The sequence below is a fragment of the Acomys russatus genome, chromosome 16, assembly GCF_903995435.1.
Source record: "Acomys russatus chromosome 16, mAcoRus1.1, whole genome shotgun sequence".
Classification (NCBI taxonomy): Eukaryota; Metazoa; Chordata; class Mammalia; order Rodentia; family Muridae; genus Acomys; species Acomys russatus.
In genome coordinates, this window is record NC_067152.1 from 1,918,862 (window position 1) to 1,935,533 (window position 16,672).

The window sequence follows — 16,672 nt, forward strand, 5'->3', positions numbered from 1 at the left end:
ATTACGTCAGAGAGGAGCCTCTCACCCCACAGCACAGAGCTGTACTCCTCCAAGGATTGGAAACAAATGAAGTGCTGAGTATCTAATAGCTTCCACAGGGATAGCCCAGTCAGGCTTCCCAGGCCTACTCCTGCAGCTCCCCCCCCCCCAAGTATTTCTGACCCCCTGAAGTGTCTTTGTTCTGGAAAGACAGGATTTGGCCCAGAGCCAAGTGTGTGTGTGTGTGTGTGTGTGTGTGTGTGTGTGTGTGTGTGTGTGTGTGTGTGTTTTGGGGGAGGTACTGGGGACTCGGTGAGACACTTCCTGGTCTCCAGGTGCTCTGCAGTCCTAGGTCTCTGCCCCTTTGTTGCGTCTCTTTTGGTGTAGGCTGTCGGTCTTCAGTTGGCCAGACTGTGTGGAGCTGGAGGAGAGCATCACGCTGACAGTCCCCTCTCCTAGTGGCCGCTGCTTCCCAACATCCTTCTGTTGTCGCCCTCTCTCATGCTCCTCCTGCAGGACTTTCCACACTTGGATGTGTCACTTATTTGGTGTTACAAGGGTTATACACATTTTCTTAGTTTTTGAGATAGTGTCTCTTGGAGCCTAGGTTGGCCCATGTAGCTGAAATTGACCTTATATTACGGATCCCCCGCCTCCATCTCCCAAATGCTGGTATTATAAGCATGTTCTTCTATGCCCTACCCACATAATTATATAATTTCTCTTAATTCAAATGCATTCATGCTTTGTTAGCTTTCTAACTGCTCCTCCCCCATTGCCCTTTTCTGGCTACCCTCCTAATCTATGGTGTTTTTACTAGGTTAATGCCATGTGTGTGTGGTGTCTGGGATTGAGCCCAGGACCTCACTTATGCTAGGCAAGCGCTTCTCTACTGAGCTGTTTTACCCTTAGCCCTTAACTAGATTAATCTTAAAAAATACTCAACATAGCTTCATTCACGAATCTTTTTTTTTTTTTTTTTTCCCATTCACGAATCTTAAGTGAGTGCTCTCTTATTGTCTGTTGAGGTCAGGTCTCTGCATTGCAGGCTCTGTATGTTTTGGCTCCTGCTTTGCTACAGGGAAAGATCATTGAGTGTTTTATATGCTCTAACCTGCATCCCTTGTGTAACGTACACGTTTCCTCCTGAGTCAGCCACTATGAGTGTTCATATCTTACAGCCGAACCCAACTCAGAAATGGTCTCTTCCATAAAACCTTTGATAGATAGTAGATGAAATTATTTTCCTTTCTTTTCAGAGGCAAAGGCATCTATTTCCCTGCTTCCCTATGACTTCTCTTCATTAGATTATCCCCCCTCCCCAAAGCAGGGTGCAGTGACACTTGCCTTTAATCCCAGCACTCGGGAGGCAGAGGCAGGCGGATCTCTGTGAATTCAAGGCCAACCTGGTCTACAAAATGAGTCCAGGCCAGCCAAGGCTACGCAAAGAAACCCTGTCTGGGAAACAGAACAAACCAAATTATCATCTTTATGTGGCCAGAATCCTATTTAAATTTCTGTTTCCTACAGTTGCACATCTAGATAAATATTTGGGAGAGGTCACTTTGGTAGGAAGTTTAGATGGTTTTTCCCCTACATCTACCACTTTGGAAAGAACTTTTACAAAAGAAGACAGTTTTACAATCTTGGAAGACCTAATAGAAGCATCAGGTATGTCAGTGAAGGCTCATCAGGAGGAAACACTAGTTTCCATGTCCGTCTGTCTGATCTCTTGCCTGTGTGTACCCTGTTTAGGACATGTCACAGCTTGCTGTAGACTCAGTTAATTTAACTCTCCCCCAGTGTGCATGAGCATGTTGCTTGGATCTACCAGTGTTCCATACCATGGATCTACCATGAAGCCATACTTCAGGCTTCAGGGAATAAAATGCCCCAAGGGCAAGAACATCTTTGCTTTTTTTTTTGAACACATCTCTGCTTTTGATCCGAGATCTTACTCCTACCTCCTACCTCCATTAGCCAGCAGCTGCCACAGAGAACTCTGTGGCTCAAGAACAGCAGAGGGATACTCTCTCTGCCCACTTCCTGTAGACAGGGAGGTTTGGGTGGGCTGTATAGGACCTATGCCAGCCCTGCATCTAACTGGTGACTGACTCATGAGAGAAGCAGCCTGATGTCTGAAAGATACAAAAGAGCCAACAAATTGCCTCCAGGTGGTGCTAGTTTGGAGGTGGCTGGCCGCTCATTTCCTCTGAGAGTAGATGGGGGAGGGAATCTGTGAAGAAGTGGTCGACAGCATTTATCTTTAGTTGTTAGTAAGGCAGCCAAGGAGATAGTTGCTTGTCAGTGATAGGCTGGGTGGTGAATCCAGTGCCCTCTGCACCTTTCCCACTGCTGTCAGGGTAGTGGACTTACATAGCACTCACCCTGAGTCAGTCTTTCATTACTGTTCCCAGCCTCTCGCCAGGAAGCTAGCTGGCTATGTGTACTAAGAGAATTCTGCTGGTTTCATTGCTGGCAAGTTTTTTGTTTGTTTGTTTGTTTGTTTTTTCTTTTTCCTATGTCCAGCCAAACCCCATCCCACTACTAGGGTTTTTTTTTTTTTTCCAAATCTCTCCCTTACAAAGACTTGGTACCCTATCCCCGGAGTTGATCAAAAGCAGTGATTCTGAGTCACTGTCTCTTGGCTGGGCTTACAGGTCCAAGCAGGTGGGCAGGCCTCTATTCTACTTTCCTCCTGTCCCCTCCCCACCTCTCTCCCATTTCCTGCAGGAGGATGCTTTGCCATCCTGGAGCCATCAGGCACAACTTTGCTTTGGCAGCACCATTGCACACACACACTGGTGGGAGAGGGGACGTGTTTATCACTTTTCCTGGAGATTATCTGTTTAAGCACTTCTCTGACAGTTACAATAACAAGGGCAGTGTGTTGTGTTTCCAGCAGAAGGACACTTGCTGTTGAAAGATGTATAGCACTAATTAGAAATACATAACATCCGGCCACATGGCAGCCTTCTCCCGGCCGCCCCATTTCCTGATTTCATACAACTTTGACGACAGTTGGTTTATGTTTTCCATGAATATGTTCTCAGAAAAATGAGAAAGTATCCCTGTTACATGGGAGCAAGAAGAGCATTTCTGCCTGAGCAGGTATTTGGCCCCAGGAACACTGGGAAATATGGTCACTTGCCCACTTGTAGGAATGAGCAAAGCCAACTTTAGACCTCAGTGGACTTTCTTGGTAGGAAATATTTCCGTCTGACATTCCTAGCCAAAACCATCCCCCAAATCCTTAAGAAAGCCTGCTTTTGGAAAGAAGGGGAAAGGCTATTTCACAATGTTAATGAGTTCCTCAGCTCATGTCAGCCTCGGCTACCTGACACAAAGCCAGAGGAACCAGGCAAGTATCAAGGCAAACAATGCCTTTTCCTCCCCACCCACATCACTTGCTGGCCTGCCCCAGCCCAACTTCAGGGATATATATGGATGTTCATGAGACTAGGGCCAGCTTCCTAAATCTGCTTCTGAAGTAGGTGGGCTCTGGACTCTAGGTGCTGTTTTTCTACTTTCATCAGAGTGAGTATTCTCGTGGAACGGTGTCTTCCTACATCTAGCTCACAGAAGCCTATATGAGGCCAAGAGCATCCTGAATATACTGCATGCTCAATACATTTTTTCACTTGCAATGTATTGGGTCTGTGGTTGTCATGGTTACTTGGGCAAATAATAATTTTAATCAACCTACTGAAAGATCCTTTAGTTATAAAACCACAATTATTTGTAGCTATGTCCTCTACTGAATCTAGCACATCATAGATGCTTGGTATTTTCTTGTCATACCACCAAGCCCTGGAGAACAAGCCTGTTAAGTGTTGCCAGATAGCAAGGCCAGTTTCGGGCTGACCAAGACCCAGACATTCTTGGATAGCTTGTTAATGCAGACCACTCCCCTAGTTTGTGCCTTCTTGCTAGTTGGGCCACCCACATTAGCAGGCACTGTGCTGTGGAGCCTCTCTCTGCCTAAAAGAACATGGTGAGAGAAAGGCGAACACGCAAAACTGCCTTCAGGCTCTCCTCCAGTTCTACACCAGGGGTTCATGGTTTTGTCTAGCTGGCTCTATACCTTCTTAGATTACCCAGCCGACTCCTCAGAGGCCACGGATACCATTGCCCTTAAGCTCTTCATTCTTCCTGTTGTGCCCTCGCTCCCACTTTGAACTCAGTCTGAGATTGCTGTTTATCATAAAAGTAAAGATGAGCTTGGAGAAAGTAATCTCTCTCTGGCGGCTTTACATCTATTGAGAATAAACTACTTGTAGCCAGTATTTTTTGGAGCAAAGACATCTCTCTCCATCCCTGTATCCTTTGCAGGTGACTTCTGCCTAAGATATCCAGTTGGTGAGGGGATACTAATTTGATCAAGTGTGTCAGCTACCAGGACATGGCCTCTGCTCATCCTCTCCCAGATCCCTCTGTCCTGGTCTTACTCCTTGACTCTGGACATTGTTGCATAGAACAGGCAGGCAACTGGCAGTGGCCTGCAGGAAGCCATGCTGAGACAGAATGGAATTGACAGTGCTGCTGCCTATGGTTGGGAAGCAAAGCAACGCTGCAGCTCTTCTTGGGATGAATTACAGGTCTCCCTCTTCTCTGCCTATAACCTTTCTCCTCTTGATTCTTACATGCTTGTTTCCTTTCTGTCTCTTTTTTTAAAATGATCATATTTACATGTACGTGCATGCACGTGTGGGAGCCAAAGCACAAGTTTCCAGTTCTCCCCTTCCAGTGTTTGCATTCCAGGAATTTAACTCAAGTTTTAAGGCTTAGAGGCGAGTGCCCCCTGCCCATTGAGCCATCTCACCTGCTCTCTTGCTTTCTATCTTTTGAAACAGAGGTTTCGCCTTAGCAGAAGACAGGGAGTGGTGATTTACTCTAATCTCTTGGATTGTTACCACTTCCTTACTGCCTGCCACAGTTGAGTTGTAAAGTTAGAGGGTGACATTTGGGACCATTGGGCATCTGGAAAGATGGTGGAAAACCACAATAGAAGGATTGCTCCCTTATGCTGTTCATATGTGAAGCCCTTCTGAGCAGCAGCTGGCTTCTCATGTCGAGAACTTTGGAAGTGGTGTGGGGCAGGCATTGTGTGCTCCAGGCATTCTTGCTCCTGTGGTGGAGACTTGGGAGTAGCTGTGGTTGTGTAGTGTCTCCTGGAGTTACTTGTTTAGGTCCATGGCAAGACTAGCAAGCTGACAGGTCAAAAAGCAGGCAGGAACAGAGACCAAATGTGTGGATAATTATCCTTTTAGCACTTGGGGATTCAGAGTTCTCCTGTGTTGCTGAGGGGATTAACAGATTAACTGTTGTCAAAGCTTTGCCATCTCCCTGTGCATGTTGCTTGTCTCCTCCTCTGAGGCTGAAGTTAAATTACTGCTTCTAGCATGCTGTTGATTGCTCCCAAGCCCGGATGAATGGGTGCTGAGGAGACCACTGATAATATGTAGGTAAAGGCAGGGATGTGGGATATTATTATATAGCTCCTATCAGAGACTAACTCCGCCCATCAACAGAGTGGCTCCTTTCAGCGGCCTAAAACTAGAAGGAAGTTAAAGCCAGAATTTTTTTAAAAAAAATATTTATTTATTTATTTATTTATTTATTGTGTATACAGTACTCTGACTTCATGTGCACCTGAACACCAGAAGAGGGCATCAGATCTCATTATAGATGGTTGTGAGCCACCATGTGGTTGCTGGGGATTGAACTCAGGACCTCTGGAAGAGCAGACAGTGCTCTTAACCTCTGAGCCATCTCTAGAGCCCTAAAGCCAGGATTTAAGAGTAAGAGGCAAGAGTGTGGGTATTAGGACCCAGATTTATGTTTTTAGTGGGGGAAAAGAAAAGCTAACACTGATCAAGTACATTAGGTGATAAGTATTGTATTCTATAAAAGTAATTCATTCAGCAAAAATAGGTTAATGTGCTTTTATCTCATGTGTGCTGTCTCAGGATGAGGAATATAGAGGGCCTAGGCCTAGAACCAAAGTTGGTGATCTGAGAAGATAAGTTTAAATCTGTTGTTGATTGTGCTCCTGCTGATAAAATAAGGTTTTGATATTATAGTTTTAAATTATCAGTAGTTAACTAAAACAGAGACTCTCGAGCTCCAGCCCATTTTGTCCAGTATGAGGTAGTGGGGCTCACGGAAGTGACTTTATACAGGCAGGGAGGAATCATCTGTCATCAGCGGTGCAGCCAGCCTGTGGGGAATTGCTTAAACACCCATGCTCATGCTGGCAGCGATAATCATGGCGGGTCACTGAAAATAAAAGAGGGTGGAGTGGGGAGGTACATATGATCTAAATGCATTCATATATGAAATTACCAAAGAATAAATAATGTTCTTCAAAGACACTAAAGGGGCTGGAGTCACACCACCTACATGGAGGCTCACAGTTGTCTAGAACTCTCAGAGGATCCCATGCCCTCTCTGGCCTCCCCAGGCACAGGGTAGTGATGGACACAGTCTACATATTTACATGTAGTCAAAGTACTTACGCACATAAAATAAAAATTTTAAAATATTTAAAACAATGAAAATTAAAAATAAAAGGTGAAAATAGGAGGGGAACTTGTGAAGTACAAGGGGCTTGGCTGGCTGGGGGCAAGATAAAGGCACAGGGCGAACATGCTCCAGCTATAGTGTTTACATGTATGACATTATCAATGAATTAAAATATTTTTTAAAATAAATATACACGCTACAGTTGAGCACCTTTTCCATTATCTAACCCAGCAGCGTATGGTGGCACACGCCTTTAATCCCAGCACTTGGGAGGCAGAGGCAGGTGGATCTCTGTGAGTTCGAGGCCAGCCTGGTCTACAAAGAGAGTCCAGGACAGCCAAGGTTACACAGAGAAACCCTGTCTCCGGAAAAAAACAAAAAACCTTGAGCATTCTAAAAATGAAGGTATCTTTGCGGTACTGCCTTCTTAAACACGCTTTATTTGTTAAAAATTTTCTCATACTGTGTACTCAAGAGGAGCCTAAAATTGATTTGTGCTGATTTTTAAAATACATATATATTTTTTAATTGTATGTATATGAGTGCTCTGTCTGCATGTACACCTGCGTGCCAGAAGAGGGCATCAGATCCCAGTATAGATGGTTATGAGCCACCATGTGGTTGTTGGGTATTGAACTCAGGACCTTTGGAAGAGCAGAGCCATCTCTCCAGCCCCAATTTGTAAAGATTTTTTTTTAAGTCCATGTAACAAGTGATACATGTTTTTTATTAAAAATAATAATTTTAAGAGACTTATATAGGGGACTTTTGTGATATTATCACACAGTTATCTGTGTGCATGGCCTCCTAGTAAGTGCTCCAAATATAACACAAGGCCATTTGGATCTACTTCAAGAGAGCTCACTACCACCACCTCTAGTTTTAGAGGGAGAAAACAGAGCTTAGCTGTGTGGTCAGGGAGGCCCTTTCTAGCACTTGGCCCCTGGAATGTGATGGAGCTTCCTTTGCTTCTTTGCAGACTGCTTCTCAGAGGAGTGTCGCTCTGTAATCCAGGAACAAGCTGCATCCCTGGGCTTGGCTATGTTTTCTCTACTGGTGCAGCGCTGCACATGCTTACTTAAGGACTCGGCCAAAGGTAAGCAGGAGGGCCCCTGGCCATAGCCCTGGCCAGATGAATCTCAGAGTGCGGTGCTCAGTCTTCTTCCTGTTCTCTGGCCTTCCTCCTCCCAGCATGTCCTTCTTTTTGTTGCACCAACCAGCCCATCTATGTCTAAAGTCTGGTGGCCGATCTGGCCCTCTGCCCTTTGTGGCTCTGTTCCTTCTCTTTTCTTTTTTAGTAGTTAGGAATTTCATTCTGCTTGTGGGCTGTTATGTGGGATCCTTTGTTTGTTTGCTTGTTGGCTTGGTCTCTCTCTCTCACTGTGAAGTCTTTGTTGGCCTGGAACTCTATATATAGACCAGGTTGGCTTGGAACTCAACAGAAGATCTGCCTGCCTCTGTTTCCGCTGTGCTGCAAAAAGGCATAAGCCATCATACCTGGCTTTTCATGTGCTCCCTTATCTTTACAAAGCCCTGAAGAGGGACTGGATGGCGGCTCAGTGGTTAAGAGCTCTGTCTGCTCTTTCAGAGGACCTGGATATGATTCCCAGCACCTACATGTTAGCTCACAGCCAAATGTAACTCCAGTTTCAGGAGCTCTGATGCCCTCTCTTGGCTTCTGAGGACATCAGGAATGCACGTGGTGCACAGACATATGTAGGCAAAACACTCACACACATAAAAAATAAAAACAAATAAAAAGATCTGAAGACTGAGAAATGAGCCTTCCCTTTCATCTTCCTATCTGCCCAGTGCTAGGGACTAAAGATGTTTCCCTATATTTTCACAATTTTTGTTTTTTATGCTTTTGTATTTGTGTCTCTTTTTGGTATGTGGTAGCTGCTGTACTCACTGTGGGCCAGCTGTCTGACGCTCACTGAACTAAGCAGGTGCTACTAGCCCTTGCCTTGAGGTATTATGCCTGATCTAGAATTCTCCTTTAGAGCATTGTAGCCAAGAAAGGTGAGACTAAGGCCGTACCTTCCTCTCAGCTCTTGTGTCAGTACTGGTAAGCAGTAAGGCTCCCCCTCTGTTACCCCATTATACCGGGACTGTGACTGCTTCCTGCTTCTAGAGTTGCCTTTTGTCTAAGGATAGGAACAACTTTTTAGTTTGAAACAGTTTCACATTTACAAAATAGTTTAGTGGTGTATGCCTGTAATCCCAGTGACTCAGGAGGTAGAACCAGGAAGACTAAGAAGAATTCAGGATCTCTCTTGGCTATAGAGTTTGAGATCAGACTGGACTACATGATACCCTGTCTCAAAAAACAAAAATAGGGCCAGCAATATGGCTCCGTAGGTAAAGCACAGAGACTGAAAACTGAGTTCCTCCCTCAGAACCCATTTAAAAGTGGAGACAACTGACTCCGCAAAATTGTTCCCTGATGTTCATATGTGAGCGCGCGCGCGCGCACACACACACACACACACGGTAATAATAAAATTTAAAAGAATAATGCAAAGCATTTTATATATGCTTCTTCTAGACTCCAGGTAGTTAATATCTCACCATGTCCCATTCACGCTTATTGTTTCTGTTTTGAACCATTTGATTTTTTTTTTTTTTCCGAGACAGGGTTTCTCTGTGTAGCCTTGGCCACCCTGGACTCACTTTGTAGACCAGGCTGGCCCCAAACTCACAGCGATCCTCCTGCCTCTGCCTCCCGAGTGCTGGGAGAACCATTTGATCTTACATTGCAAGCGTGGTGACCATTTGACTTTGAATACTTGACCTTGTGTTTCCTTACAGTAAGAACCATGTCCTAGCAGTTACCAGAACCTGGGGGCTGAGGATGTAGTGCAGTGGTAGAGTTTTTGCCTGGCATTTATGAGCCCTAGGTTATATCCCTAGAAAAACAATAAACAAATAAGAACAATGACCAAAACCAGGGCGTCGGGGCTACAGGACTGGCTCAGTGCCTAAGAGCACATATCACTCTTGCAGAGAACCCGAGTTCTGTTCTTCCACACTCACACTGGGCAACTCACAACCACCTGTAACTCCAGCTCCAGGGCATCCAAATGTCCTTCTGGCTTCTAAGGGCACCTGCACTCATGTGTGGATACCCACATATAGATACACACAAGTACACATAATTAAAAATAAAATCAATTTTAAAAACAAAATTAGAAAATCAATGTTCATATAGTACTATTATTGAGTACTATTGTAGGCCTTATTCGATTTTATGAATTTTCCTGATAATGATCTTTGTTGAGAAAGAAATGTGTAAAGTCACTCTGTCCCCCACTCTGACTCCAAACTCAAAATTCCTCCTGGCTCAGCCTCCTGAATACTGGAATTACAGGCATGTGCTGCTGTGTTCAGCTCTGATAATGTTCTTTGTGCTGCAGGGTGGGGGTGGGGTGGGAGTGGGGTTCTGCCCTAGGCTCTAATCCAGGATCACACATTGTATGTAGTCTCCTTCAGTCTATCTCTCTTTGTCCTTCATAACCTTCATATTATTGAAGTATAAACCATTTACTTTGTAGAATGTTCCGCAATTTGGGCTTTTCTGATGTTTCCTTTTACTGCGTTCTGGTTTTGCAGTTGTGACAGGAACTTTGATGCCGTGTTGGCACTATGCTAAAGGGACTCTAACAGTGTGAGTGGAGGCCAGAGTGGAGACTTGTGCTGGACCCTAAGGTGTCTCCAGGTGAAGCCAGTCACTGGTTCCCTCTTTGTCCTACTTTCAGGGTCCCCAAAGGTGCGGGTGCATGTCCTCACGTTTGGGCCCAGCTCTCTTACAAGCTCAATCTCCCTTTGCTAAGAAGTTTGCTGCTGTCCCAGCACTCCAGGCTTCACTGCAGGGCCACAGTGCACATAGGCCCAGTTCTCATGCTTTGCCTCTGCAGCTCAGCTGGCCTCTCCTGAGGACCAAGAGGACCAAGATGACATCAAAGTATCTTCCTTCGTCCCGGACCTGAAGGAGCTGCTCCCCAGTGTGAAAGTCTGGTCAGACTGGATGCTTGGCTACCCAGACACCTGGAATCCTCCACCCACATCTTTGGATCTGCCCTTGCAGTAAGTTGGCTTGCCTGTTCCTTCCACACTATGACAGTGGTTCAGTGTGTTCCTACCCCAACGTGCGCACGCACACGCACACGCACACACAGTCCCTAGTCATTGTCTGCTTCTTTCTAGAAGGAAGCTTCTTTATTTCTTCCTTATTTGAGCCCTGATTTTTTTCCATTCCCTTACATAAGACTTTCCTTGTCTCTGATGTTTTAGGTAATTTTAACCTGTTGTCTAGTCCTTCCCTCTGCTTCTCTTGAACTCTACTCTTTTTTCTTGCTCCGTAGTTGTCTGTCTGGTTCTCTGTCCTTGTTCTTACTGCCCCGCCCTCCCTCATACTGCCCATGCTGACCGTCTTTGCAGCGGCTCTGCGGTGCGGATATATTTTGATGCATGTGTGAAACTTACCTCTTTCTCTCCTTTTTAGTTTTTCTTTGTGAACTGATGTCACTTCAGTGTATGTTACCTTCTGTATTAAGTGTTTTTCACTTTCTCTTGTGGCGTTTAATGTGTGCTAGGGCATGAGTGGATACATCCCTCTCTGCCTTCTTTCTCTGTTCACTCATTCCCTGTCTGCTTTCCTTTGCCTCGTGCAGTCTCTGTGCAGTGTCTCTAGGGTTATCTATTGGGGTGAGGTGTATTGGTCTGAGGATATGTAATTTTGCAAAGCTGGTCTTCTGTATGGATCTGTGTATTCATAGGGCAGGTTTTTTTTGAGTTTTGTTGTTTCAAAATAGTAGTAAAACATATAATGGAATTTGACATTGTAACAATTTCTGTAATTACAATTCATTGACATAAATTACACCCAGAATTTTACACAACCAGGTGTGCTCTTTGTCTATGTCTGGATTTAGTCTACTAGCCCTGTCCTTGTGTATCTATGGATCTGTGTGTCTTTGTGTCTGTCTGCACCAAGTATGAAGTTCTGTGTGTTTTTACTTCTTTGTGGTTGACTGTTGAGGAGCAATTCAATATGCCAATATGTGTCTATATGTGACTGTCTATATGTGTCTATGTATATCAGTCTATGGCTACATGTGCTATATACACATGACATGTTTCTGTCTGGGCCTGTGCCCATTTGCATCTGTGCTTTTTGTGTTCTTAGGTCTGTGTTTGGAATCATGCATACATTCATTCCCTTAAGGGGTCTGTCTGTTCCAGTGTCTGGATCGATGTCAGTGTCTTTTTCTTTTTTAGATGTATTTTTCATTCTTTGTGTGTGTGTGTGTGTGTGTGTGTGTGTGTGTGTATGAATGTTTTGCTTGATACATACATACACACACACACACACACACACACACACACACACACACACGTGCACGCGCGCATGTCCACAGAGTTCAGAAGAGGGGATTGGATCCTCTAGAATTTGAATGATGGACAGCTGTAAGCTGCCATGTGGGGCGTTGAGAATTGAACCTGGATCTTCTGTAAGAACAATAAGTGCTCTGAGCCACTAAGCCATCGTCTTTCCACTACCTCAGTTGGTCTTGAAAGCCCATGCCTTTATCCAAATTTATACATTGATATGATATATTTGTCAGTTTGATTGTCTGTGTGTGCTAATATGAAAGTCTCTGTTAGAGAAAGATCCTTTGTCTGAGGGTCTGTCTGTGTCTTGGTGTCTGTCTCTGCTTGTTCCAGCTTGTTTCTATTTGTCTTTTTTTTGTCTCCTTTTATTAGGTGTATATATGATTATATCAGGGCTCTACAAATCATCCCGCCACCCAAGAATGGTATACATTTTAAATGGTTTGAAAAAAATCACAAGAAAACTAATTTAAACTCATGAAAATTATATACAAGTCAGATTTCAGTGATGATGTATGCAAGCATAGCCAGGCTTATTTGTTTACTTTTGGTCTATGGCTGTTTTTATATAACAGCAGCAAGTTGAGTGTTTGGCACAGGGACCATACAGCCCACAAAGCCTAAAATAGTGACTCCACAGCCCATTACAAAGAAGACTCTAATCTCTCATTCTTTTATTCTATGTTTTCACAGTAGTGTCTGCATGTAGGCATCATCTCTATTAGTACTCTCTCCCCCTCTTTCTCTTTTTCTTATTTTTCTCCACTTATCTCGTGATCTCTCTCCATGTCACTGATTTTTCTCTCTGATCCACCTAACGCTCAGCTTCTCCCTTTTCTCTTCCCATAGGTGTGTGCAGTGGAAACTACTCTGGGGGATGTATAGTTGTGTGATTATGTGTTTTGGAACAAGCATTTGTACCTAGTACCTCATCATTCATGCCCAAGGCTCTTCTCCAGGAGAAGGAAACATTAGAGGGTAGAGTATGGACACCGTGGCTGCTGCTGCTGGGGAATGAGGAGGGGTTCTTTGGATCGGCTGCCAGGCATGTACATCTTCTGTGCTCACGGGTGACCCACAGAGGGAAGGCTGCAGCAGGCACTGATGCTCAGTAGTCACTGAACTTTCTGTGTGGGTTGTGGAGTCTTGACGCTTAGTCTACTTTTCCTTGTCCCTCAACCCAAGAGGCACCCCAGGACTGTTCCTCCTGCTTCTTCTGGTTTCTCCCTAACTCAGGCTTTGTGTTCTCAGTGTTCTCGGCATCCGACAGTTCACATGCTTCCTGTGAGCCTTCCTGGGTTTCCAAAATGTGTTCCAGACTGAAGTCTCTGGAGCAGGGTTGACCCCTGAGTTGGGCAGCTGGAGCTACACAAAAGAACTAATAGACCTGCTGGCCAGGGCAGCTGTTTCCCAGCAGTGATCCCTGAAGAGCTAGCATCTACAGCCTCAACTTTTTGGGCTATTAATCTGTAATGCAGACTAGGCAATTTGCAAGTTTTGGGGAAAAGTAACTAGTATCTGAGCCTGCTTCTGATGTGTAAAGGGCCACTGAGTAGTGTTTTCTTCTGTCATGGACAGGGAAGCAGACCATCTGTCCCTGGAGCTTGAGTCTTTCTGGGTCATGTCAGCCCACATGATCCCTTAGGTCCACCCATGTCCTGGGTCGTCAGGTTTGTTAATTCTTCGGCAGCCTTCTCCCTTCATCCTTCTCTCCTTTCCTCCCTTTGGCTTTTGTTTGGCTTTTGAAACTCAGTGCTTATACAGGAGGTGCTGAGCTTGTTTTCCCTTTGGATGTTGGAGCAAATGGTCCCTTGCCGACTCTGTGTCTTGCTGCCCATCTCTGGATTAAAGGCTCAATCAGTAGGTAAACCCGTGGTCCAAGCTACAGCCATCTCCAGTAGAACTGGAGGCGGTTGGTTCACGTGAATCCTGCTTGCTTCATTTATTCAGACTTCACAGGGAAAAAAAAAATCTGACCGAATACTATATTGAATGTGACTTCCCAGTACAGACGTTTTTGCGACTATAGACATTCACTCCTGTGAATCTCGGCAGGAGAAATGTCAGTGTGGTCAGGAACTAGGTCCCCTTGTTCCTGTGTTCTCCCTCCTCCCCTCCCCTCCCCTCCCCTCCTGTTCTCTTCCCCTCCCCTCTTCTTCCCTCCACTCCTCTCTTCTCCCTCCTCTTCCCCTCATCAGGATCAGCAGCTGACTGTCTCTGGAATGCAAGTTTAAGTGTCAAGCAGCAGTTGCTGTCCTTGGGCCTGACCCCAAGGCATGGTCATATAAGGACTAAGTTCAGCAGAACAGACCTGGTGTGACTAACACAGGGGGTAGTTCCGCCTTCCAGCCTTAAGACCTGAGCATTGCAAAGGTGAATTAAGAACTTTACTTTTTGCCAGTTGTGGTGGTGCACAGCGGTAGCATTTGCTGAAGGAGGCGGAGGCAGGAGGATCATGAGGCCAGCCTGGGCTACACCAAAATAACTTCTTTCTTTTTTCTCTTTTCTAGTTTTTTCTATAACTAGCCACCTGCGTACTCCCAGTAAATACCATGCTTGAGATCATTGACAAGCTTTGGTGACTCTGTCCCTTTCAAATTGTGTCTTGTACTCATCCATCCACTCCATGGAGACCTTTTCCTTTCTCTTGTTTTCATTTGGTCTGTCTGGTATTCGACAGCTATAACCCAGGCTGACCTGGAACTCACTATGTAGTCTAGGCTGACTTCAGATTTGTGGTAGTCTTCCTTGAAGTACTGATATTACAGGTGTGAGTTACCAGACATGGCTTCTATGAAGTCATTTTTTGAGGCCATAGGCAGTGACATACCCTAGATAGTTCTGTAGAGGTCAGAACCATAACACCCCTGACACTGGAAAGTTCCTTTTTTAAAGATTTGGGAATGTTCTCCAGGGAGTAAAAAAGAAATGGCTTCCACTTATATGCCTTCATTGGTCTCTGCCTGCACTTCTCTGCAAAAGACAGGTTTCCTGATCTTAAGATAAGGTGACCAGATAATCCATACTTCCTCTTGCATTTCCCCTAGGAAACCCACTCCTGATGACCCCTCTGACCTCTTCGTTTGTTGCCTTCTCTCCCTGGATGTTAGAGAGATTCATGACACACAGGCCTCCACTGTCTTGGGGTTCCAAAGCTCACCCCGAGTCTTCTTGGTCCTCTTCTTCCTACTGCTCCTCGGCAGGCACACGGGGAGCACTTAGAACGATGGCCACAGAGCCTCATCGTTCTTGAGGAGCTCATAAAGGAAGGTGTGCAGGGCCACTTGTTCTCCACAGCAGCATTTAGTAGATCTGGAGTCAGCATGTAGGTAAGGAGACTTAACTTGGATCTGCTAAAAGGTGTGATAGACTGGCTTCGTGTCCCAGGAGATTTTATATGCAGAAGCATTGTAGTAGGCTGTGGCAAGTGGCTTCCTTGCCCACTGTAAAAGGTAGTATAGAGGGTTTTGGTGACTTTAGAACAGACTTCAGGGTTTGGAGGGACCACCTACTTGACCTGTTAGGTAGCACAGTTTCTTAGCTCTACTACACCACGTCTCTTTTGAGGCAGGAAAGGCAGGCAAGCTACTTTCAACTTCACCAAATGACCACGAGGAAAGGTATTAATGTCAGCCAGGGAAGAGAAGCTGAGCAGCAGTCTTCCATGAACCTAGACATAGGAACTCCTTGTATCCCAGGACCTTGGGCAGAGCCAGGGCAGTGGGACAACCTACCTCATTTCACAGTTTCTGCTGAAGCCAAATCTTCCCTCATCTTGATCTCTAGTTCTCAGTAAGTGAAAGAGTCAGGGGACTTTGAGAACATCCAAACCTAGCCCAGCTGTGGCAGTTGGTTTATTGCTTTCAGCTGGTACTTGAACCCAGGTCCTGGTCTTGGAGGCTTTCCCAGGTTTAATCCCCAGAGCTTTCTCTGCAGCTGTATGACACTGTGCTGACCCCGAATGAGGATAGGAAAATAGAACCAGTGCCAAGCCAGAGTCTCTTTTTCATTTGGAGTCTGGCTGTCTGCCCATGACCAGGGTTACATAATGGGAAACATAGCTGGGGCTCTGGAGAGCCCGCGTTTCACCAGGCTGCCCAGACCTTCGCATTCTGATGCTATATATCTTCCTAATTGTAGCTTGGATGCATTTATCACACTGTTGGATTGGAGTACTGTTTTAAAAAAATCTAGAAATTCCTGGACTTGCTGCTTTTCCATTGCTTGTCCTATACAGTTTGCATAGCATACTTGAAAATACTCCGAGGGAGCTCTCTGTGGCTCCCTCATCAGAGAGAAAAGGGGCGTGTCCTCAGGGAGCTCACATATGCTGGCCTTGTAGATGAGATAGAAATTCTTGAGCTAAAGAAGCAGCTAGTTCACGCACCCTCATAGGCCACTGTGAATGAGAACTAATCCCAAGTCTAACCGGCAGCCTTTCAAGGACACGTAGTAAGTCTTCCCAATGAGCATTTTAGGAGGTTACTAAGTAACAGCCCATCAGCACTTCCCTGAAGGAAGTGCTGGTGACAGTGGGAAGCCCCTTTGCTACCCTGGCTCCCCACCCAGTCTCCCTGGCTCCAGTTTGAGGTGTCAGCACTGCAGCCTGGCACCAAGGGGTTCCTCTTCCTCTAAGAGCTGAGTGTGGGGCACACATGATCTCTCCCATGGCAGGAGCCTCTGTCTTTTTCCCCATTCCTCCCACAGGACTCCTTGTGAGAGGAAGGGGTGTTGGGCTAAGGCTTTAGTCTGACCCTAGCAGGGTACAGCAGAT

At 45.4% G+C, this 16,672-nt stretch overlaps 1 protein-coding gene across 1 annotated transcript in view; it reads left to right on the top strand.

Moving 5' to 3' along the window:
- Positions 1 to 16,672, top strand: part of Smg6 (SMG6 nonsense mediated mRNA decay factor) — a 236,533-nt gene that overhangs the window by 100,432 nt on the left and 119,429 nt on the right. The window contains exons 11-12 of the mRNA XM_051157931.1: positions 7,484 to 7,600; positions 10,422 to 10,590. Coding sequence (XP_051013888.1) covers positions 7,484 to 7,600; positions 10,422 to 10,590 — 286 coding nt within the window. The remainder of the gene's footprint in view (positions 1 to 7,483; positions 7,601 to 10,421; positions 10,591 to 16,672) is intronic.